At 38.7% G+C, this 26,333-nt stretch overlaps 1 protein-coding gene across 2 annotated transcripts in view; it reads right to left on the minus strand.

The window, feature by feature from the left end:
• Positions 1 to 2,384: 2,384 nt before the first annotated feature.
• The window catches only part of pmepa1 (prostate transmembrane protein, androgen induced 1), a 36,353-nt gene continuing 12,404 nt past the window's right edge, over positions 2,385 to 26,333 (minus strand). Inside the window, exons 1-5 of one of the 2 annotated variants that reach the window (XM_044122406.1) lie at positions 14,057 to 14,295; positions 11,904 to 12,058; positions 9,710 to 9,763; positions 9,278 to 9,633; positions 2,385 to 8,095 (exon numbers count right to left, since the gene is read on the minus strand). In XM_044122406.1, coding sequence (XP_043978341.1) covers positions 7,783 to 8,095; positions 9,278 to 9,633; positions 9,710 to 9,763; positions 11,904 to 12,058; positions 14,057 to 14,114 — 936 coding nt within the window. In that variant the 5' untranslated portion in view covers positions 14,115 to 14,295 and the 3' untranslated portion in view covers positions 2,385 to 7,782. Of the gene's footprint in view, positions 8,096 to 9,277; positions 9,634 to 9,709; positions 9,764 to 11,903; positions 12,059 to 14,056; positions 14,296 to 26,333 lie in introns of those variants that run through there. The other variant, XM_044122405.1, reaches the window with a different exon arrangement.

Genomic DNA, 26,333 nt, shown 5'->3' on the forward strand with positions numbered 1-26,333 from the left:
AAATGGTCCAACAACCATTTATGGATCAAATAGCAATTTGGTTAGTTCCTGCTATTTTTATATAAAATTAAATAGTTATCTTGGCTTGATGGATGAAATCTTGGATCTTAAGTGAAATTGATACCAAATGGACACAGAAATTTGACTTCACAGGTCACAAGGTAAAAGAGCTCAACTCTTAACTCTTAGATCAAGTTAACCTGCTACTTCAACAGGGCTTTGTGAATGTGAATAATTAAATGACACATTTACTTTGATAAGGACAGCAGTGTCTCAGACAGATGCATTTGCTGATTGAACTAGTACCTTGTGAAAGTTTTCAGATTTTGTTATTTATTCAGGTTTTAGTTTGTACAATGATAAACAGAGATAATAATGGATAATATTTTTTTTTAAGTGATCAAGAAACATGTCACTTTGTGTTTGAACAGCATTGATTGGTAACATTAAGCTCTCTGTTCAAATTAAAATATTTATATTTATATCTACACATTCCTGCCACAGATTGTCAATTTGAGTTTGAGACCAGCTGAGAAAACACTGAGACTCACAGCTGACATCAGGATTTCACATTAACCAATCATTTAGTGGAAACCACTGAATCTTTACACCTTTTCTGATTGGCTACTCAGTTATCTTTAATTTCTACTCATAGATTTACAGAGGTTGCTGTCATGGTTTTATGTTAGAACAAAAGCCAATATTTGACCTACCATAATTTTGACTCTGATAGAACTTTATTGTTCTTTATCTACCCCACAGCCATATAATGTAATAAACCAGTCAAACTAATAAAAAGCTATACCTCTGTAAAAGTCACAACCAGAGAAAGTAAATGAAATTAAGTTGCAGTAAATATGATGTTTGAGGTATGGTTTAGCAAGACTTGAGTTCACTTTAAATGAAAAACAAAATCATTATTGAAGCAACACAAAACATTAAGTTGTTGGTCATATGGATCAAATGAACTAGCATTCATCTCTTGCTTTTTCTTTTTTTTTCTATGAAATACCTCAGAACATATTTAACTTCAAAGACACAAAGAAGACAAATAAAAAAGAAAAACAAAGTTTATGTGAGATATGAGCCCATATTAGAAATTCAAGACAGAAGTCCTGATATTTTACAGTCCAGGTGAGTAAGAAACACTAATTGATTGGTCCTGCGTATCAAGATGATATTTTGAATTCAAGGTATTTTTGAAATAATTAGCAACAATGAATTTCAATACTCACATATTTACTAACTTCATATAAACTTATATTTGCTTTTTAAAACTAATTTTTTTACGTTGAGCTGTTTTGTACTGCGTTGTGCTGTCTGACTTGCTGCTGCAAAAAAAAATGTTGCTTTATTGCATTTTTGCATACGATGACAATAAACTTTATCTCTGAACGTCATGTTGCCTTTGTGTAGTTGAATATTTAAGCTTTATTGACTCAAATGGTGAACATTTGACAATTAAGGTATTAATCGCACAAAGTTAACATTCTTTTAAAATGCCACTAGAGGGAGCCAGTGTGCCACACAACCCGCCGTCCGTTCATTATTTTTATTAATTTTTAAATTTTTTGGGGGTGTTTCCGTGCAGCCACATAACTGACTGAAATAAATAGAAGATTAAAAAGCTCCTGCAGGAATTAATGAAATGCTTAGGATGTTATATAAGCGTTGTACTTGGATTCATTCTGACTCCTGCGTGTGTTGAAGACGACTTGCTGAAGGTCACACCAAACACCAGAATGAGGGGGGAAATATGAAGAGTTTTACACTTTAATTTGTTTCTTGTTCTTTGTTCTTCTTTCTCTTTTTGTATTTGGATGGCTTTACTGCGGGTTCATCATGTATTATGAATTTTCTGTAAAACTAATTGAAGTGCACCATCTGGTGGACACTGTGAGAAAATCAATCTGTTATTTTTGTAAATCATTTGGGCATTAAGCTTTGCAAATCCAAACTGAAGATATGTGACGTGACTGTATGTGTGTTAATGACCAAGTAACGTCAAACTTGTTATCGCGGTTAGAAAGTTTGTTTCTTAAAGTCAAAGATAGTATATTTCTGTTGTGGATGTGCGTTCACTGTTTTTCTCCAGGTACTCTGACTTTACCACCCAAAATTATGCATTTAGGCTAACTGGACTAACTGGACTCTCAATCGGGTTTGTTTGTGTGTATGATGTGTTTCCCTTTTGTTCAGTAATTACCCCTAAAGCAAGCTTTTACATCTCTACATGGACAGTAACTCATTACTTTTACTCAGTTACATTTACTTGAGTAACTTTTTAGAAACAATGTACCTTTAGGAATTACTGCTATGATTTGTGTAATTAAAAGCTTATCACTTTTGAATCCCAGGAATAAATAAAAAAGACAGGTCAGGAGTATTTATAAAACTTTTTTTATTTGTACTTTTGTTAATTCAAAGGCTAAATGAAATGTGTCTGATTCTTACCAAGTTCTGTATCACCAACAATGAAGCATTGTTGAGTTATTTTTGCAAGGAATATAACATAAACCCGTCAACGTGAACATAAGTTAAAAGGAACTGTCTTAATACACAAACAAGCAGGTATTATTGAGAATAAAATAGATCTCTATATAAGTGTGTTACCCATGCTGTGAGAGAAAACTGTCTGGAGTTTAACCCCCAAAACTTTTCTGCAATGACAGATTCCTGGATCCTAAACCAGACTTTACAACTTGTGTCCTAGATGGGTTTTAAGATTCTGCTCATTGCTGAAAAGCTGACCATAATTCATGTTTTTACATTTAATTTTACTTTTCTCAAAGGCGGGAATCCAGACTGAATCTCACCATACTGTACAACTTCCACCATTAATGTGCCTTCAGGATTAAACTCCACAACAGCTGGAAGACTTTTACAACAGTCGCAAGCGTTGCAGCGCAGTCGTAATACAGAGGTTTTATTTAAATATGAACACGTCACATACTGCAACAAAAAGAGAGTGTTATCGCACATTTTGTTTTCTACAACATTGTCAGAGGAAGAGGCGCCAGTGCAGCGCTGATTCAAAGAGCGGAGCGGAGAAGCACACAACACTGCAGCATGAGAGGAAACACACAAAAAGGGGGGAAACCTTAATTTTCTCCAGTTGCCTTGTGCTAATGACACATAAGTGCTTCCAGAACCACTTGTTTCTGGGCTAATATGTCTTAAATTATCAGGTGAAGAAAAATTGAGTTTAAATAATTCAGAATGCAGCTCCTGATTTTGCTGTTTTGCTATGAAAATGATGTTTTCTTAATAAATTTGGGCATGTTTCTTCCATTTTCCTGCAAGACTTCCTTACATCACACAGCCAGGCTTATTCAATGTTCCAGGCTGTGTTCGGTTAAATGTCAAAAGGCAACAGTAATGTAACACTGGACACCAGAAGGCACACATGTAGAGTTTGGAGACGATAAGAAAAAACAAAAAAGACTTTATACTGCATAAGAAATAAAAAGAGGAATGACTGAAACTCTTTTTGCCAAAAATAAACATATAAAAGCACAAATTCGCAAACTAACAACAACACCTTCAACTGAAAAGGGCACTTAAACACAGAAGCACATGTTACGGATTTCCTCTTCTGCCTTACTGATCTGCAGCTTTTGTGTGTTTAGGTAGTTTCACACTTTCACAAATTTTACAAATGCAAACAGTTGTCTGTGTGAACAGTGAAATAAAGTGAAATCCTTTTTTCTCTCTTTCTAAAGTGATAAACAACAATAATAACAATAATTCAAAACAAAATCTTACATTTAACACACTACGTTAAAATATCACTAATATCAAAAAGGCAAAAAGTAGTTGTATTGCAACAATCTTCTGAGGCATCACTATCGAAACTATCAATCTTCATCAGACTCATCACCACCATCCAAACATCATCATCATCATCATCATAGTCTGAGACAGCGCGGCCGGGGATGATTGACAGCCCACACAGGCCGCTCACATTTAGCCCGTCTCAGCACAGGCAGGCACACTTACGTACGACATAGCAACAACAACAAACGACAAACATTTCCACGGAGACCCAAACTCGGTCGGCCAATGGCAAAGGGGGCCCTTCTTGGAAAGGAGCTCTGTGATTGGACAGCGGGCATCTCTTGGGAACAGGAAGAGCTCGCTGAGACAGGAGGAGGAGGGAGGCGCTCTGGAGGAAGACCAGGTGTGTGTGAGATAAATGTTTTCGCTGTACCTTGTGTGGTCCTCAGTGAAAACGGTGGTGGCTGGGGGGAGCACTAGATGAATGAAAGTGTGTCTGGCTCTTTAAGTAGTTTATTTAGACTGCTGTGTGTGTGCGGTTGTGTGTGTTTGGTTTTTGTCTAGACAGCTGGAGGTCTTTCCCAGGCCACGTCGCTGCACATTTACTGCACAGGAATACACACCCACGCACCTTTCACATGCACTGATACACACTAACTCACTTAAGAGCTATCAAATTGGCATAAAGCATTAAAAAAAGAAGATTGTGTAGAGAGTTTGCAGTGCATATTAAATGATTTTTGCATGCACATAAATGTTTGATATGTGTGAGTTTCCTTCTTCCTCCGCCTGTCTCTCTGGGTTTTGTCAGCCAGTGCAGGGTTTTTATGTATTGGGATGCACATTTTTATTATTATTTATATTGCTAGTGGTGGTATTCTTTTTCCCAATCGTCCTGATCTGAGCCTTTTTCAAATCTTTATTCACTCGTTACAAACCTTCTTATCTCTGGTTTAATGGTCAAGAATGATTCATGATCTAAATATCATCCCTCTGTAGTTTTGGGTGTAGGCCTTAGTTCCCTTTGTATCATAATTTCTTTATCTCTAAGTGCTTGACTTTAACATACATCACTGATTATGAAATGGAAATATATAAAAAATGTTTAACTTTGGTTTGAACTCTAAAAACTCTCTGTGGTTGGTTATAGTTTAAGTAATTTTGTCAGCATAGATCAACTAATGTGGAGATTTGGGATTTCTTCCATTATTCAACTCCAATTGGTTTCTGATCAGGGTGTGTTGTTTCTAAACACTTTGCTGAGATTTAAAAAGCACCTGGAAGTCAGAGTTACTGACCTACTGACTTAATACTAAAACTGCTAGAAGAGCCTATATATTTAGAAAGTCTCAACTTTTTTGATGAGAACAGGCTTGTTAAAGTTTATCTGTTCTCTTTCCTCACATAGCAGACTTACAGGGATAGTTCAGATGTTTTTAAGTAATATCTGTTGAAATGCTATGAGCATTTAGTGACATGCAGTAGGAAACTCTTATCTCTTTCTCTTTATATGAATACAAGGTCAAGAATAAAGTGGACTTCCTCCATCTTTAAAAAAAATTCAAAGTGGTTCACTCTTACTAAAGTTGTGTTTTGTTGTTGGATTTTACACTCATGATCAAAGTAGCATGTGGCACGCTAATCGGCAAGCTAGTTTTCTACTGTTCTTAAACTATTAGCTGCTCATAATCTTTTCAGTCATCTGAATCATCCATTTAAATCAGCTTCAGCATCAATTTGGTTCAATAATTGCATAAAAACTGAACGACACCAAGCTCAACTGGTGTCGTCTTTACGTTTCGACTCATAATGGGTTTCTATTTCTACACTTGCAAAGAGCTGACACAGGATGAGTTGCTATTAACACTCGTGTCACTTGTCAACACTTCAGTGTGTCTAGTTTCAACAACCCATCTTGTGTAAAAATAATAATAATAATAATAATTTTGCTTAAGAACTTCAACAAAATCAACATACCAAAATATTACTGACAATATTATCCAAGAAATGTTGGGCTCCATTTATGGTCCATTCTGACTAATTTTAGAAGAGCTTTGTTTAGTGAACTGTTTTATACATTTTTATCAAGTGTACACTTTTGCCTCGTCAACAGAGGTAAAGGTTTCATGTTGTGATGCTGGCGGACTCGAGGATTGTTGTCTCTTTCCCACTGCAATAAAGTGCTCAGAGATGCCCGTAAAATTGAGAAGTTTACCTGAGTGAACAGAATGAATGTTAACAGGAGGTTTGGAGGAATGTTGGTGTTATGAATCATGCATAAGAAGCCACCACTGTGCACAGCCAGCATATCAGATATTTAGGGACCTGTTGGGTAACAGGCTTTCTTCCTGAGTAATGCTCCACAATGAGGACATTAGGCGTCTCTCTCTTCTCACCTAATGAGCATAAAACTCTGACATTCAAATAAAACACCAATGCAGGATTAAAAAACCTAAAACTAACTCTACAACATTCTACTCTCCTCCTTTCTACTGTTACACACCGTCTTGATTAGCTCAGACGGTTGATAAATGGTACAGTCTGATTAAGTTGAGAAAGCGTATGTGCTTCACTTGTTTGGTCGAGGTAGTAGCAGCCAGCTTTGGGATTGCTAATGATTCGGCCGACAGGGATAAGAGAGAGAGAGAGACGGGGAGAGTTACGGGGTTTCTGATTGGACCCACAGGTGGGCTGCTGACATTTGGTTGGTTCGCTGGACTCAGACATTTGCATAAACTGGAGATTTTTTTTTTCTTTCATCTATGGTACAGAAATTGGATTGTCTGAGTCCTTTGGACCAAAGTCAGAGTCTTCCCATCAACTGATAGTCGCTGCTGTGCACCGTGCTGCTCACACACTCTGGTAAATCATTTCCAATCTCTTTTTAAACCACAAACCACAGAGCTCCTTCACAATAAAAGTCCCTCTCAAATGTTCCATCTGGGCATACTAAAAAAATAGTGCAATGCTTTTCAGCAAGTATATAAATAACTCTAAATTCGTGCTTTTCCATTCTCGTTCATACATGCGTGTAAAGATACTCCATATGTATCGAATATACAAGTCAACATGTACGTTTCAAAATGTTCAAGGTGAATGTTGGCACCCTCACGTGTTTCTCACATCTCTTTTTCTAAAACTAGACAACCAAAAAACAAAGAATGCATCAAGTTTTAGAAAGACACCCCGACTTTCTCGACCTCCTCTCTTAGCAATAATCACCGCAGATTCTCCTTCTGCAGTGAACAATCAGACTTTGTGCAAACTCTCTTCTGAAGACATCAAATTGAGTCAAGGGTCGTAAGGTCTCCTGCAGGAGTTGGTCATTATAAGGCAGAGCTTTAGGACGTTTAGCACTGTTGCTACACCTGCTGAGCTAGTTTTATGATTACGCTAACTAAATCTAAACTGGAAATATAGTCAGATGTGCTATCATGCCCCACTGGTAAAGCCAAAGCTCGGTGCAGGAGCTGCTGCAAACTTTGAAGTTGGGAAAAAAAAAAGAAGCGAACATTTAAGGACTCAAAGCAGCAACAGAGGATTATCACAAGAAAACGAAACAAATCCTGCAAGAACCAAGACGATTGAAGTGTTCTGCAGGCTTGGAAATGATACGTTCTACAGAGGCAAACAGAACAAGTAAATATTTATAACAAAGATCCATCTGATACAGGAGGAACGAGGAATTTACAGGAGCTTCTATCCATCTTCATCTTTTCCACTTCACGTCCTTCTGCTCCCCAATCCCCCGTTCCTCTGAAGCAAAGTGGAAAACCAGGAGAACCAGATGTTCTCCTGGAACTGTGCTCTGCAGAGGTGATGCAGATGTTCTCACTCTGGCCGAGTCCGACCGCACATCCGCCATGTAACCATTCACACCGGATGTTAACGTTCATGTCATCGTTCCTCATTGCCCGCGGATGATTTCCCAAATGATGAACTGATGGAATTTGGGGTGTTTTTCTTTTGTCTCTTTCAAGCTGGAATGAAGAGAAAGCAGTCCAGTCACACCTGTTCCGGCTTCTGGGATTTCTCCTTTGTGTTCCTTGTGTTCCTGTTTTCCACACTTCCTTGCTGCTTGGGCAGAGGTCTGAGCAGGCCGTGTATGAGGGAGGACGGCGCCCCCTGCAGGGACGATACAGTCCGATGGCTCTGAGTGGAGGCGAGTGTTGCTGGGTGGTAAAAGTGCCCGATGGCTTCGCTGTAAGTCGGGGGAGTTCCCTCGACTTGAGAGTTCTGTTTCTGCTGCCGGGACAAAGCCTCTTGGGCCTCCAGCACACTAATACCTGAATGGACGCTAGGGGGCGGAGCCTGCAGCCTGGGGACAGAAGATGGAGGAGGAATGAGAATAATGGGAGAAACAAATGACGGAAACACAGAATAAGCCCTAAATGTACAGCAGATAGAAAAATAACTGGACTGGAAGATTGGAATAAGAATAACTCTTGGTCAAAGTTTATGTCATAAGCTGTTTTTGAAATATATATTTTTAAGGGCAGAAAGTCATAAAGGACCCACTAATGTTTTAAAACTTAGATATAATGAAAGATTATGTAAAACCTGGAAGAAACGTCCAGAAACGTCCAGCTGAAACAGAATCAGGAGTTGCTTTAGAACATATTTGATTTATATTGATGATTTAACGATGGTTACAGTTTCTCACAGTTGTTGACTACATGACTACATGATAAAAACTGCCTTGTTGCTGAAATGTGATATAGAAATAAACTCAATTGATTGGACAGGTTTGAGAAATTGTTCCGTTTTTGATTAAATAATTGTATTACTTTTTTTAGATCTAACTGGCTGATTCTGATTTTGACTGTTTTAAATGTTCTCTCTATTTTTCTAACAACATGCAGAAAACAAATGTGATGAGGGTTTTTTTGTTGTTTTTGTTTAACACTGGCTTTGGTGGCCGTTATTTACAATGTTCAAATTGTAAATAAAGGCCAAAATGGAGCCCAGAACTAAACACCAGAGTTGTTTTTTTCTCTTCCTGTTGAATTAATAGCTGCACTTTTGTGAGAGAGAACAAATAGAAAGTTTCCTTTCTTGGCAACATTTTAAAAGCAATTTACTTAACAAATCTGTACTTGCTTTGTGTTTCTTTTTCAGCTTTGGATGTTTTTTGACTTATGCTTGGAAAAGTTAAAACTGACTGAAAAATAAATCTTGAATAGTTGGATGTCTTGGAGAGAAAACAAGTAGAAAGTTTCCATCCTGGCAACATTTTAAAATCAATTTACCTGACGATAAATCTCTATTTGTTCTGCCTTTTTTTCAGCACTGTGTGTGCTTTTTCCTTTTTGACTTAAGCATGAAAAAGTAAAAAATTACCAAAACATAAATAAATTCTGAATAGTTAAACTTCTGGGAAAGAGAACAAGTAGAAAGTTTCCTTCCTGGCAACATTTTAAAAGCAATTTTCCTGACAATAAATCTGAAATGACTGATTCCACGCGAGTTCTCCACGCTGGTGAATGACAGCAGCTGTTACCTGGCCTGCAGGCAGGAGTGGGAGGGGTCCAGGGCGTGGGAGTCAAACACTGTTCTGTTGGGCGGAGGGCGAACCGACTCGCGGTTCAGCTCCATCTGCTGTTCAGGGTCCCTCAGCTGCAGAGTGCAGGGCCCCTGGTACGGAGGCGGCTCCTCGCCGTCTGAGAGGGAGATGGTGGGCGGGAGGTCGATGAGGCTCTGGGGCAGGTAGGGGTACGTCGGCTGGAAGCGACTCGGGCCGTACGTCTGCTGGAAGCGCTGTGATTGAAGCAGAGGCTGCGGCTGGCTGGGCTGCGGGTCGCGCTGCAGGTACGACAGGGCTCCTCTGTCCGGGGGCCGCGGGTTGTACACCTGGTGCTGAGCGACATGAGACGTCAAGATCTTTAGCTGCTTTAAGCTGGAGAACAAGGAGCTTATTCCAAACAGAAATTACCTCGTTCAGACCACTGCTGGTCCCAGTGCTCTCAGACGACCACAGGCTTCCGTCCTGCAACAGAAAAATCATCAAACTTCAGTCAGACTCACCTGCAAACTGAATGCAGCTCAAACTATATCACAAAAGCAAGAAGAAGAAAAAAACACAAACATAACAGAGGACTAACTTAAGAGATTTTAAATGTTGTCAAAAAGCTAACATTAAACATCCATGATGAAGATGAATAATTAAAAGATTTTTTTAAAGAAGCTATTTTTAAGCTCATGGGTCCAATTAAATACAAATGTACAACTGCAACTATAAATAAAAAAAAATAAGTGAGCTAAAATGTAAAAGGGCAACAAAAAACCTGGACTGAAATCTTTAAAAAAAAAAACTCAAATTATACAAATGAAAATAAAACTGAATCACTGAGAACTTGTATAAATTTAATACTTTATGCTTTAAATAATATTTCTAAAAGTAATAGTAAATGTGCATCAGAGAAAAACTGAAAAAATATTGAGGATCAGATACATTTCCATTTTTATTCTGATAAAGTGTTTCTCCACTAGGGGGCTCTGCTGGCATGTAAACTGAACTCCTCTCCGTGGTGCTTTTAACATTCTTCCCTTTATAAAATCTTTTTTATGCATCTTTATTTTTCGCTCTGCTTTTTACTCAGAATCTCACCTTGGCCTCTGTGGTTGATTAACTTCTACAGCTTCGTGTTGAAAGGAAATTAGCCGACTAAAACAGACATTTCAGCAGTTTTTAGGAAGATCAGCGCCTCTGCCCGACATTCCCTGTCCGTTTTAATTTCCTTTCTTTCAGAGAATTTCGATCTGCTTGTCTGCTTGGATGTGTGTCAGTGTGTCTGAATGCTAATCCAAACTAACTAGGACACTGTCACTCCCCTGAGCTCTTCACAAAGCCTCTATGTGTGACGTTTATCCTTCATCCCTTAATCATATCTTACTTCCCGACTGGAGCCACAAACACACACACAGTGACTCAGGAAGCACGAGTGAAGTCATATGTTTGAGGAAGCCTCAGGTGTATCTCAGTGGATGTGTTCCTCAGAATAGCCGCCAGTTCCCTTAACAAAAAAAATGAGTCAGTGTGCTAGCATTAGCCTGCAGCAACTCTTAATCACTGGAATCGCATGCTGTCTGTCAGCATGCCTGAAACTCTGTCTTTCTTCTTCTTCTCTCTTTCATTGCGACCCGTCTTCTCATTGCCTAATCCACTCCAACAACCACTTGTATTTTCAGAAAGGTAAGGAAATGTCTCAGAAATTATAATGTAAGCGAAGCTTGACTGTCTTTCCAGAATCTTTTCAGAATCTTTTCAGAAATTTCCCAAAATACTTGCAGAAATGTCTGAACATGTGATCCGCAGGTTGGAAAGCAGAGTGGAAAATTTACATCTGCATACAGCAGATCCATATTTGTAAGAATGGAAAACTTTTTGGCTTTGAAGTAAATGGAGGTTTTAAAAGTTTCAAAAATGCTAAAATTCCACAAAAGTTCTTCATTGAAATCCTGAAGGTGTCAGAAAACCCAGAGTTTACTCTGAAAGTACAGAGTAGGAAGACGTGCAGCACTTCCCATCCATTTGTCACATTTACAAATTTTTCTGGATGATAAATTGTCCCACAAGTTATTCCGATAAACGATAATATTGTTGTTTTGGCATAATAATGCAAGAACACATTCTCAAATATCAATAAACCTTAAATTCTAATAAACATTTAACACTCAAACCGAAAGAAAATATAAATATCAAAAACAACAGAAACAACAAATAAAATTAATTATGAAGTCTTTCAAAAAAGGGACGTGTTGAGACCAAAGCACCAGACTGAAAACTTTTATCATCAGTTTTTGGAAATGAAAATTATTGAGCTCATCTAATTTATCTTGAGATGAATTTGTTGTTATCCCCTCCTCAACCTGTTGCTGAACAGCCAGTCAGCTAAAAAAAAAGGATGTTCTAAAACTACATTCAGCAATCTGTGAGTGAGAAAATATTCAAACGTTTCGCTTACGTTTGTGCATCAAAATAAAAGATAACAGTAAACAAATCATCTGACATCTTAAATATTTAGCTTGTTTTAATACTCAGTAGTTAATAGCAGCTGTTTCTCCGTTTAAGATAAAAGCATTTATCCAAGTCTTTGTCCTCCCAGATTTCAGGAGGAAATTCTTACATTGGCCAGCGGCAGGTGTCTCCTGCGGGCGGGGGAGTGCCTGGAGAGCAGGGAGCGCGCAGACAGGCGGTAGTGGTTGAGCAGACAGGTGATGACCACCACCATGACCATCATGAACACCACGATCACCAAGATCTGGACGAACTCCAGCTGGGCTGCAACGGCACAAACACTAAGGTCAGCATATGATCCGAACTAATAAACAATAAAGCATTAAAAACAGATTAAAACTTTTTCTACATGCATAGAAAATGCCACAAACGTGCCCAGTTATGTCATCTGGACTTAGTCACCTTGAAAGCTGCTGATTATTAACAAAGGGTTGCAAAGCTCAGGCTGAGAGTCAAACTCCACCCAGTTGCTTTGTGGGAATAAACCAGTTTCACATTATTTTCCTCCATTAGATGCTTTGCAACTGAAACAGTCTTTACAGATGCATCGAAATATCCCTGAATGAAAGTTGAAAACTTGTTTTTTACCCTAAGATGTTGGAAACAAGCAGCATGTTAGCCCAAGAAAAAAGTTTTTTAAGCTTCAGAAAAGCAGACAATATATTTCAGTAAACTTCTCGACTAACAGCAGAAAGATCAGGGATCTCAAACTTAAAGGAAAATGGAAGAAAAGTTCAGAATCACTTCATGTGAATAAAATAATAATAATAATAAAAATATAGCAATATTGAAGCACAACAACCTTATTTACACACAAGCTTGAATTCAGCTGAATTTTAGGGTTTGGGTTTTTTGTGCACTGAAAAAAAAGGCTGCTTTCACAGATCTTATGAAAATAACAGGTTTTCAATATAAAACAAAAAAAAAATTTATATTCTTCGACTTAAGAAGCAAAAATGATCACTTCCTATTGAGATTAAAGATGGAATAAATCCAAATTGTGAAATATAATTACCCAAACAAGGTCAGTGTTTTATTTCAGACATGGAGACGGTCAGGGAATCATAAACACACACACGCACACACACACACCCACACACACACACAGAGCCAGACAACATCAGACATACAGAACTAGCTTTGTTTAGAGACAGTCTGCTCAAACTCCCCACTGTTCATGCCTACGCCACCCCCATCAGTCACACACACACACACAAACACAACACACACACTGAGCAATTTTCACACACTTTTTTCAAAGGGAGCAAGCAGAGGTCAGGGCCGAATCAGAGAGAGGAACATAAAGTAACCTGCAGCCACACACACACACACACACACACACACACAGACCATTACTGCAGACTGGTTTCCAGACGGCTCACACCCGTTCTCAGAGCTCTGTGTTCGTCTGGACCCGTTAACGGTCACATGGCATCAAAAGACAAAGTCAGCTGACAGCATTTCTGCACTTTTATGAAATCAACCATTTTCACTTTTTATGACTGTAAAAAGTGACCCTAAATAACTCCCACTGACAGGAAGTGAGAGAACACACACAACTGACCAACTGTTTGAGTAGCCAACCTTTTCAAAATAAGAGCGTTACAGTTTTCTGATAATAGGAAGATTACGAGTAACTGTGACTGTGATCAATCCAACCTTTGAAGTTTGTCTTTAAAAGAGTGAATGGAAACTTGAAACTAACTAAAAAATGAACTTTTTTCATTCTTCTTCACTAAAACATGTTTTAATTTTACTTAACAAAACTTCAAAGCTGTCCAACTGCATAAATCACTCAAAAAATCCTACTAATAAAAGTTACTGTTCACTTTCCAGAAGGTAGAGGAACCTGCATTTTCAAACTGGACGAAATGGGATTTAGTATTTTGGGTAAGTGATTTAAAATATAACAATATTGATAACAATAATATAAATCCTAATCAAATTAAGCACAACGATAAAAACTTAAACAAATAATCACAGAACAGCAGTAGAACTTCATAAATATAATAAACGTTGTTCATCTTTAAGTTGGACATTTCCAGGCTGCACTGCAGAATCATCAAAATATTGTAGAATCAATAACCTTCCAAAAATAATGCAAAATCTGCCTTATTATATGTGAATGACAATTCTTGTTCCAGTTTGGTTCTGGAGATGAACTAAAAATTTCACAAGAGGTGAAAAAAAAGCACAACGTGAAACTAAAGTGAAATCAGAGCTGAATGCTGTAAAAACCGACTAAGCTGACATGAAACTCACCACAGTGCTGCATCTGAACACAGTTTTCATGGCTGTGACTCCCTGACGGTGGTTGCATAGTCTCTGCATGCAACAAGCTGCCCAGTTCAAGATGTTCTCTCTGAAACAGTGCGCTGATTAGATCCCGAGGGTCTGTTGTTAAGGCAACGGTGAAGTGAGGAAAGTAAAGCAAACTAACACAAATTTTTTTTAAAATATAAACTAAAACAAAAAGTTTGTGGGAACACTTGGAGCTACATGATCTGCAGACGCTCCGAGTTGTAGTGTGAGCACGAACTCTCTGAGTCTGGACTGAGCTTTGTCTGCAACTTTTTCTCACACACACATTCCCACACTGTCCAGACAAACACACACACACACACACACGTATGGAGGAAACAGCTGACCGGAGCCTTCCTGCCTCCCCCACAGCCGCTCAATAGATGCGAACAAAAGGGGTCGATGTGACGGGGGGAGGAGAAGAGCGAGGGAGTGGTGGGAGCGTCTGGTAGGGACAGATGGGTCAGAGGGATGGACAGAATAATGATGAAGGACAAAAATAGGGAGCCATGAGGCTGGAGGGGGATCATTAGGAAAAACAAACATTATAACTCCAAATAAAAATGTACTAGTTTGGGTTAGCTTCAGGTCTGTTTAACCCATCACAATATAAGTTATTAATGCAAACATAGATATGATCACATCAGAATCAGCAGTGACGTTACTCTGTCAGTGAATCAACAGAAGAGGAAATCTTTCCACTGTTGTCCAGTAAGGTTGGGTAAAATGTCTTAAAAAGAAAATGTTTTGTTTTTTTAATCCAAACTATCATAGGAAGTAAAAGCAAATGATTCACCAGATAATTTTTAAGTAAGAACTTGCAAAAAGCTTCGTTTAGTTTTTGAACATAATTTTCTTCACTTTTCATGCAACAGAAAATTACAACTGAAAACTAGATAAAAAGTGCAATGTTGCACTCAAAAACAGAGTTTGAAGGATGCAGATTAATTTCCATCGATTCATTTTCTAACACCCTGGTCCCTAGTGGGATCAAGAGGGCTGCTGATGCCTTTTTCCAGCGAGACATTTCAGGTGAGAGGCTGTGTCACTCTGGACAGGTCACCAGTCCATCGCAGGCCAGCACAGAGACAGACAGGACAAACAACCATGAACACACCGAAGGAGAATTGATACAGACTAATTAACCTGACAGTCATGTTTTGGACTGTGGGAGGAAGCCGGAGAACCCAGAGAGAACCCAACATGCACAGGAAGAACATGCAAACGCCATGCAGACAGAACCCAAGCCGGGAATCGAACCCAGGACCTTCTTGCTGCAAGGCAACAGCTCTACCAACTGTGCAGCCTCAGATTAATATATAAATTGTAACTGAAGCTGTAAAAGTGACAATCTGAACACAAACGCTAAGAGAGTTGGTCCGTCATAAAAAGCTAGAGTACCCAGAGAAAACCCAGGCAGGAAAGGAAAGGAAAGGAAAGGAAAGGAAAGGAAAGGAGAGGAGAGGAAAGGAAAGGAGAGGAAAGGAGAGGAGAGGAAAGGAAAGGAAAGGAAAGGAAAGGAAAGGAAAGGAAAGGAAGGGAAAGGACAGAGGAGAAAAGAAAAGAAAAAAAAACAAGTTGTGGGAGTTTGGTACCAGCTGACAGAACAAGCTGTGCACAGGCATTAGGCCCACTCACACACACACACACACACACACACACACACACACACACACACACACAGTCTGGGTGGCTTCACACAGATGGTGAAACTGGCACTGATTTCTGTTTAAGTGTCTCTCTGTTCCTCTTTGCCTTCGATAACAACAGTTCCCTTTAGCAGGCAGCGTCGCTGTTGACAAATAACGCTTTTAATCTGTTTATGTTTGTTGTTGTTTGTCTTCCCTTCGCCCCTCACTCAGCCTCGCTTCCTCCTTCGCTCGGCTGTATCCTCCTTTTAATCGAATCAGAATGAAAGCACAACGAGGGAAAAAAACAACAAAGCAGCAAATAAACAGCAAATAAACACGGCACTCAGAGACACAAAGAGAGGAGGCTGAGCAGGAGAGTGCAGGAAGCCGACTCACAGAAACAAATGAGGAAACGGGCTAAATGCAATTAAAAGTCAGTAATGTAGACTTCATGTTAGAAATCTGAAATAAGGAGAAAGAAAGAGCTTATTTTGTATTCCTTTCTCTTCTTTCTGAGTTAAGATTTGTTAAAATATCCTAAAATTTAATCCTCTAATATAAAATTAAATTTTTTAAATCTATGAGTTTTTTTAGATCAGCAGAGCTGCATCGCATAAAAAAATCATTTGTACACAGATTGTGTCTGAAAATTAATGCAGTGGGTAGAAAGTCTTTTGGTGAAACCTCTGATCATTTGTTGGCAAATAACTCTGAAAAGCTTTTTCTTAGAGGGGATTTAGTAAAAGTGAAAGCGGAAAAGAAGAACTTAGCTTCAATGCGACAAAAGGAAAATGTTAAAAATGTAACTCATCATCATCCTTCTGCCCTCTGAACATGGATTATTAAAAACACAGTGTATGAACCCTGAGAGATTTAAACTCTGACAAGGCTCCCAAAGTTTAACTGCAGCTCAGAAATGTTTGCAGCCTCGTCTCACATTATGGAGCCACAACTGTGACCTTCCCTTCCCACTGCTGCAAAACCTGGTTGTCTGACCAACAGGACAGAATAATAACCTCGTTAGGAAGAGAAGAGTTTTTGTGCTGTAACAACTTCAGTTACATTTCCCATTTTAGATCGTTTAGCTTGTCATTGTTTTATATGTTTTAATTATTCAGTTAAAGTTACATGCTTCAAACCTCCTTCTGTTATGCCTTTGCTTTCATTTCGTTCATATCTCTCATTATGAGTTGCTTTATTTTCTTTAATCTTTTGGCATCCAGCCATTCTGGGGTCATGCAAACACATCCCAGTTTTTAGAAAAGATTTAAACTAGTCTCTCTCTCTCCTTTTTGCTCTCAATCGCAGAAGTATTTTTAGAGCACATGTGTTGTGCTGTCGTGCTGGTTAAAAAAAAAAAAAAACATCCTTCGGGTGAAGACTTGGCTCAGAAACGCAGCAATATTGTTCTTCGTTTTTGGGACGCTCGCTGTCGGGAACATGCTGATTTCTCAGCTCCTTCTCTGTGTGTGTGAAGAAACAAACAGAACAATAAAATAAAAGCTACTAGCAGAGATTTTCTTACTTGTTGCACTGTCTGGTCCGTTTCACTGCTTGTTGTTGTATAGAAAGTACATTCTGGTTTTTCCAGCTGTTTTCCAAAAGAACAGATATTTTGGAAATGTATTGATATAATCTGAAAGGAAACCCAGGATAAGAAATTATTTTGTCCTCTGAATGAAATTAAATTTCAGAATCATAAAATGGCATTTAACACAACATTTTCCACCGTCTTTGTTTTTCTCAGTTGGTGAATCTAAATCTGCTAATCTGCAGCAGACATAACAGCATTTCAGAAGCATCTTCACTGTAAACAACATTTATTCTGTTTCAAAAATGTGTTGGTGATACTGTTACATAAAAGATCCTGAAAATGCTTTGCAGTTTTCTTGTCAAGAATAGAAATGATTAGCTAACATAATCTCTGTTTAGTCTTGTGATCTTGAATCCCAGGACTAAGAGCAGATGCTCATGTAGAGAGTGGATTACTGTCCTCAACTGACTGTCTCTCCGCACTTCACTTCAAGTTATTTTAAGTTGATTTTGGGGCAGCTCAGCAGAACAAAACCACAAAAAGTTGTGAGTAGTTCTTGTCATGTTGCATGAGATCGCCTGCTGATCCTTTCCCTCCCTCTGCGGTGTTGTCTAGACAGGCGGAGGCCGTAAGCCTGGCAGGCAGGCAGACACTGCATGGTTAATCTAAAGCAATTAGCTCATTTGTCATCCGTTGCCTGCCCTCCGTCTATCTGCCTCCATCTCCTCCTCCTCCTCTGCCTCTTCCTGCAGTCAGCAAAAGGTCGCAGGCAGGCCGAAAAACGAAGCAGGAGGAGAAATACATAGGAGAAATAGATGAAGAGGAGTGAAAAGAAAGCAACGGTGGAAGGGCAAGAAGAGAAAATAGAAAATACAAGAGCAAAGGAATGTAAACTAAGAGGTTAAATAGAGAAGAGAGGAGAGGAGAGATTAATAGAAGATAAACAGAAAAAATGATGAAACAGGGAAGAAACTTGCCAAGTCCTTCTCCTTCACTTGGTCCTTGGATGACTCGACAGTCTGGGAAGTCAGAAATAACTCATACAGCTGAGTGTGTGCGTGTGTGTGTGTGTGTGCGTGGGTGTGTGTGTGTGTGTGTGTGTGGGCGTGTGTGTGTGTGTGTAAGAGAAAGAGACAGTGTGGGTCTATGCAAGTGTGTTTGTGAGTTTGTGAGAACTTTTAGGTCATAGGTCCTCACGATTTGCTTACCAATTTCCATGAGAAAGACTGCAGGGGGTAGATGGACGAGCAACAAACACGCTCAGGCACACACACACAACACACACACACACAACACACACCATTGACTTCTAAGTCAGGGTCTCGACGCAGCCAACAAGTGTGGGAATTTTTGTCGACAAAACTCTCAGTGGAGGTTTCAATAGTGGGAAAATGAAGAGGAAGGACCGTGAGTGTGTGAGTGTGTGGGGGTGCGCGTGTGTGTGTGTGTGTGTGTGTGTGTGTGTGCAAGGCTTTTTTATTTTTCAGGGAGGGGGTGTCATCCTTTCCCATCTTTCCACTTTTTAATCTTTCACCATTCTGATAAAGGAAACACTCATTTCCAACATGTCTGGTTTTGATACTTCATTTTTTCCTGAAACCTCTTACAAACGTCACTGTGGCTGGAAAAAAATACTCATAATCAGTACTGATACAAAATATCAGCTGTCTTCTGATATCAAATTACGTTTTTTTTTTCATTGTTGCCACTTTATCAAAACAAAAAATGAGATGATCTTCTCCCGGCTCCAGTAATTAGCCAGTAACAGATCAGTAATATTGTGAAAAGGAATACCTATTAATCTACATAACATCATAATTTACGGTATCAAAAAGAGGCATAAAATATCTGTACTGTAAACAAAACATTCATAACTGCAGTTAGAAAATGAAAGTACGCAACTGATTTTAATTTTTTTACCTCAACAAGCTTAAATGTTGAACCATCTCCAATGTATTTTTCTAAAGTTATACACTGCAAAAACATAAAATCTTACCAAGTATTTTTGGTTAGTTTAGTAGAAATATCTTCTTACACTTAAAATAAGACAAATCTAAATTACAAATAACTTTTCAACAAGATATACTAGCTTGTTCAAGTCAGTAATTCTTAAATATTAATGAGAAGTACCAGTTCCACTGGCAGATTATTTCACTTATAACACGGGGAAAATGACTTGTTGAAAGTGGAATAATATGCCAGTGGAACTGGAACGTTTCTATCAATATTACTTACAACAAGCTACTATATCTCCTAATTTAGTTTTGTCTTATTTCAAGTGTACGAAGAAATTTGTACTAGAAACTAGATCAAAAATACTTGGCAAAATTTTATGGTTTTGCAATGTTGAAATTATTATAGTGTGTTTGAGTTAAAATATATATGTATATATATTTATAATACCAATCAGAGAAGACGGACTCAGACAGAAGTGATAGAATAAAGAAGAGGAGAAGAGAGAAGTGACCAAATGGCAGAAAGTGGAGCAAAGCGGCAGGAGGAGAGGACAGGGCAGCATTAGTCTAATTTTAGCGTGCTAATCCAGGGAACTCCCATGTCAAACTGAGTCCCATCTGGACCTGGAACCAGGCTGACTGTAGCAGAGAGTAGGTCACCGGCTCCGAGTGAGCTACATATCCTGACAGAGCAGAGCGTAGTGCTGACTTCCCATGGTGCCGCGACATCTGACCTCTTCACCTTTGGAGTACAGCGTCCTTTCAGATGTTTAGTTAATCACACAACGTGATGGTAAAGGCCAACAAGCCCTCAACTCCAATGTTCACACCATTCCTGTTCAGTTTGATTAAACTGCTTGAGAAGGTGTGGATCAAACTCTGGGGTGGTCCCAAAGCAAACCGGAGACCGCTCCAAAAGCAGGAAGTGGACTACAGTGCAGGGCATTCTGGGTAAATACCACCTAGTCCAATGCTAGCAGTAGAATTGCCTCATTGTCTTTTACCAAAGACAAAAGACAAATTTGATGCTGCTCCGTTTTTGTTTACATTTTAGGAGAAAGGAAGTTGCGCTCATGTCTATTTCAGAGGTTTTTGTGTCGTTTTCTTCAGTAATTTTGGTGGAAAAAAGGTAATAATTAAAAAAACAACCTTTAAAAACTGTCTTTAGTCACAGTAAATACCTCAGCAGACGAAAAAAGGGAAGAAACAAAATCAGAAATGGACCTCTTGGTTCAGCAGCTGGTGGATCCGAGAAGTAATAACTCTCCGTAAATTTCTCCTGTACAACTCTTATCGCCTTCTCACATCACTAGACAGGAATTTTGTTCCACTCCTTTTTGCATCCTCACCTCCCTCCTTGCTGTGCAGACATTAATAACACCTGCAAAACTCAGTCCAAAGCAAATATTTCACCTTAGACTGTCAGCTATTTCCTCCCAAATGTTTAATAAAAAGCTCAACTGATAACTGCCAAACAGGTTGTAGGTCTGGTCGATCTGCTTTTAACCCACATCTGGGTCACTTCTTCACCCTGACTGACACACTTTGGTAACAGTTTGGGCTTCATTGTCATCATTCCTCTAACATGTACAAAACTTCTTGATGTTGTGTATAAGTGTAGTTATATGCCGCATCAACATTTTAAATCAAGTCTCACAGCATGTTTATTCTTAGCTGGTCCTGCGGGAAACTGAACAACTTCCAGACACACTTTCAGTCTCATGTCCTGCTTCCTGTGCAAGAAAGAAAGGCAATGCCATTTCTAAAAACAACGTGGGGGTAAAGAGTCCACGTTCACCAGCAAACCTGCATCATGCTCTGCATCTGAGGAGGTTTTCACACACAAACGGTTCACATTTCATGCAGTTACATTTTCAGCTGTAACTGTGCTAAACCTGCAGCTACCGATTGTTTCTATTATTCCATCGATTATTCTGACAATTATTCAAGTAATCCGAGGGAAAACAAAGTGGCACATTGTATATATTTTTTATACTTTTTAAGTTTATTTTATACAACATTTGAAATACGTAAAAAACGCAAACAAAAAATTCAGCACAACTTTATCACCTAAAATAACATAGCAATGCTTTAGGGGACATTTAATCATTTAGGGCTGATCTGTTGATCAAGTAATTAATAATTGGATTGCAAAATGTACTGAACACAAGATTTTTTTTCTTTTACACAATTCAAACCAAGTGAGGCTAAACGATGCTACTTCAGGAGTGCTGGGTAGAAAATATTTGCAGACGGGACGTTTTTTCCATCTTAAGTGCAAAATGTTTATATTTTTGGCTCTCAGTGGTGTTATCTTAGCATATTGCATGCTTTGGTTCATACACAAAACAATAAATCTCTCAATGAAACAATATTTTAAATGTGTGTGTAAGGAGAGGCTGAGGAAGACTGAGACCATTTTCAATTACACCAGCTGACACACACACACACACACTGAGGCCAACACACACACACACACACACACACACACCCACGCACACACACACTGAGGCCAACACACAGTGCTAGTTGGCCCGTCGAGCAGTCTGTCTGAAACGTATGAAAATCAAACCTCATTATGAGCCGCGTGTCTGGCTCTGTACGTGTGTGTGCAGGGTGTGTGTGTGTGCAGGGTGGGGGTGCGAGACGACAAGAGCAGTCTAGCTTCTTCTGACTAAAATTAGCACACACACTTGATTTAAATGTAAAAGAGAGAGAAGTTGCAGGGCAGGTCATGTGTGTATTTGTGTGTGTCTGTAATGGCTCTGATCCATTGTGACACTCGACATAATAATCATTAACAGTGTGCTGAGGGTGTGTGTGCACACATACGCACACAATCACATCATGTCATGTCACCGTTTGCAGCCCCATAGAAAACAGCCCTAAGTGAAAAATTTAAATGCATATATTGTTGAGGACTTTGAGTTTGTTCCATTCTAAATTTATGATGCTAATTGTCACTTATACAGATAATTAATTCTAGCTTTTGATGCAGTTATTTAGGTGAAAATTGTATTTAAAAAAAACAAAAGATGGCTTCTTATTAAACAAGACTGAAAAGTAAACAAGAAAAGCACATAGTCTAATTAATGAACTAATATCAGCTTGTTATATTGTTATTACTCTACAGAGAGCGGAATAGAAAATAGATATATACTATATTCTATACTTGACAGTTGCAAATAACACCACTAAACAGTAATTATCAATGTGTTATATAATTTCAGCTTTACTTTTCTGTACTTATTGTGAAACATTTGTAATGTTTTCTAAACATAAAAGTTCTAAGCACAAGAAAAGTGTGATATGTTTGTTCAAGGTTGTACTATTACAATCTCACAGCATAGAGTTCTTTCTATCCACGTGTCTTAAGCCTCTTTTAGCATCTTTGAAACCTTTAATAAAAATCTACACATGTACAAATCTATAGAAATACACACTGAAGACTGTGAAAGATGTATTTTAGGATTACACAAGTAACCCATTTCTAAAACTGAAGCAGAGAGAAGTTTCCACTCCCTGCTAAGGGAGCTCAGTGAGATTTTTGCCAAAATTGTTCAAGGATAAATGCGTCATTTTCCTACACTACATGTGCCTGGTTTGTGTTTATCTCTGCAGGAAGGAAAACGCCGTTCTGAAGCACAATTAGTGTGAGATCAAGCTTACAAAAGAAGGGGGATGTGAGGGAGTGTTTGTGTCAGCACATAAGCCAGACATGTGTTCGCTCTCCAAACAGAGTTTAGCTGCCACACTAAAACCAGCTCAGCCGGTCTTTAGCCACACACACACACGCACACACACACGCACACATCCACACACACACCTGGCTAGACACAACAATGTCTGTCTGACTCAGAGCTTGTGTTTATGTTTCTGGGGAAAAAATCAATTCAATTCCACAGTAACAGACAACGATAATGAACTGAAAGCGCAGCCATTTGTAGTCTGGGTTTTTGTTAATGTGTACAGAAAACGGCTCCAAACTGAATGGTGACAGACTTACTGTACGCAAACATCAATAGTTTGAGTTTAAAGTGTCAGTAGATTCAACAAGCTGTTTTCACTCAGCCTGCAGAAGCATTGCCACTCAGGAAGTGTTAATGCATAGGTCTGCAGCACAAGTTGTGACTCAAATGATTGCGAGATGTAGACATGATCCATGTGTCATGATAACTCCACCTGAAACCATCATAAGACCTGCATCGATCTCGGCAAGTGCGAGTCTTTTATTTTTCTTGCATTTTTAGTGAGATGCACAATACCAGAAAATACAGCAAAACCAAAACAAGAACGTTTACATTTCAAATTATAACCAGGGGAAAATAAAGTGTTTTTATGGTAACAATTAGTATATAAAAGGTAAATGCTCCAGCCTTGACTCACCAAGGAAACCACACCACCAAAAAAACTAAAACCGCATGGGAAAAAAATCATAGCATCCTTTCTTCTAACACAGACTGGAGGCAAATAAAACATTAAATATTCATCAGCAAGTGTAAACAAGTTTGGGTGGCTTTGTGATCTGCTGTTTGAACACAACAGCAGGGTGGAAAGAAAACAGCAATGATTTCACATAAATCATTGCTGATTTATGTGTTGATATTTCTCATTCCATCTGGAATCCGTAATTTACAGAGAAAAGATTATTTATAAGTGAAAATCGTTGAAAAATGTGGAAATTTCAGCAAATTCAGACTTTGCAATGTTGAGAAAAAAGACTCTTTGCACACATGAGTGTATGTGATAAGGTCGGTGACAACTGGATCAGCGATGAATAAGTATGGCTTGTTTGAAAGGGTGACATGGCTCTACTCTTTAAAAGTAACCTGATTTATGACTGCAGAGTTTCATCTGACTGAACCACAGGTTGCTGGGATAAATGAGGCAATGTGACCATAATGTTTGGAGAGAATCTGAAGCTGCACATCGGCAGAAAGACCTCGTTACTTTGGGTTAAATTTGTTTTGCAGCCACAGGACCTGGGACCCTTGCAGATTCTTGAGTCTACTCTGAACTTCTCTGTGTAGAGACAAATGAGCAGTCATCGGTTCAACGACCCATTTGGCCCAAACTGTTTCATCCATGATGAAATTTGCTAAAATGCTAAAACAGCTTAAAAAACATTCAGAGTTTTAATGGCCCAGTTGTCAGCGTGATTCATAAAATGTTGCAGTTGGGAGATGAAGAATCCAGAAAGACCTGAAGTGCTAAGAAACAACTGCATTTTGGCTTGTTGCCTTCATCATATTTATGACCAGGATGAAGTTAACGAGTCAAAACAGGTTGGTCTAGTTTACTGGAGTCTTTACCGAACCAGATTACTGACTCTCTGTGCACCTTAGGAGTCGGTGAACTTGTGCCAGAAACATTTTGGATTTGTTGCTGTGCAGCAAATGTCTGCAAAAAGCAAAGAAAATTCACTGTGAAGAGTGGTGGGTCAGAATCCCTCTAATGTCCAATAGGACATAACGACCTCAAGTTATTGTTGCTGGTCGTTCAAAACACAATTCACCACAATTCACTGCTTAGGCAATGTAGAATTGTGAAAAACAGCAAAAGCACCTTGACTTCTTTATTAAGCTGTAGAATATAAATGCTTAAATCTTTGAGGATTACATTGATTTAAATCCTCCAGGAACACCTCCACTGGATTTTCTTTCTGTGGACTGACAGCATGAGAACCTTCTTTTTATCATTTAGAAGCTGTTATGCAAGAGGGATCACCTGCTTAGTGGAAAACACTGAAACATTAAAAACACCTGGCACTGTAAAGGTCCTTTCTCTCACAAAGACTAGGCTCAAATAAGCCCTGATCCTTACTACATCCTCCACATGATTCAACTCGCCTTTGCTTTGTGTGTGTGTGAGAGAGGCAAAGATAAACTCCAGTTCAGACAAAACAAATATGTGCAGAAACCCAAACATGGCTGTAACAAAGCCACTGGAAAGACATGTTGCAAGGAAAAGGAAGGACTGAAATAACCAAGGAAAGTACTCAACGGGAAGAATATTTTCAGGTGCATTTGAAGTGGATTACATGTCAAAAATGAGCAGGAACTGGTTGAATATTTTAAATATAAAACATGTAGTAAGCACATTCATGGATATTTTATTATTTCATATATATTTATGCAAGGGATTAGAGCTTTCCTCTCCAAGTTTGCCAAAATGATTCTGCAACAGGATCATACTATAGTCTTCACATAGGAGTGATGAAGTCTAAATAGAGAGATGGAATGGAAACAAGGTGGGGAAATGTCCCTCAGCTTCAAAAACAATACAAAACACACCATTAGAAGGTTTTTGGACAAAATGAGAGCAGAACCACGGACCTGTTTTAGTCAAGATACTTCAGATGTTAGTTTTCAGGAACCAGACAGATGTTGGAAGAGTGAAAACAGGTGAGGTGTAAAGAAACTGACACCAAAGCTGGATCAGACACCTGCATCCAAACATGGAGGCTGTTCTTTTAGGTTGGGTATAATTGGAAACCTTCAACTTTCCAAGTTGAAATAATGACTTAAGAGGGTGAGTGAGGTCATTTCTCCAACTTTGAACTTCAGCAAATAAATGCAATAAACTATTACTCCTCCACCAGAAAGCACTTAAAAAGTCCTGAGTTTATGTCTGAATGGTGACTGTGCTGCTGTTTCTCTAAAAAAAAATTGTAAAGTTTTATTTTGTTTACCAAGAAAAATACAATAAACATTTTTATCACCAGCAGTATTTAAATACAAATGAATTATCCACGTACAAACATCAGACGTGTTCTTTCAACAGTCGGTAAAAACAGCAAACCTTGAAGACTTCTAACAGTTGGAGGGCGTCATTAGATGTGACTCATTTAACAAAGAAACCGAGGAAAGCTTGTTTTGGTTAAAGTCAAATAAACTGTTCTGAACTAGTTAAGAAAATCCTATAAAACAATTTCCTTCTGGCAGTCGTACTAACTAGTCAATGGTGGTGAGGTTAGTTTCGCTACACAGTTACTTTCAAATGAACAACTACTGTTTTAAAACACAGACATCCTTTAAGCAGAAGCTATTTTTGAGTATTTGGTTACATAGACACTTCCAGATTGTGTTTTCAATAATTCAGTCAATATTTGGATAAGA

This window comes from Gambusia affinis, linkage group LG07, assembly GCF_019740435.1.
Source record: "Gambusia affinis linkage group LG07, SWU_Gaff_1.0, whole genome shotgun sequence".
In the NCBI taxonomy this organism is placed as follows: domain Eukaryota; kingdom Metazoa; phylum Chordata; class Actinopteri; order Cyprinodontiformes; family Poeciliidae; genus Gambusia; species Gambusia affinis.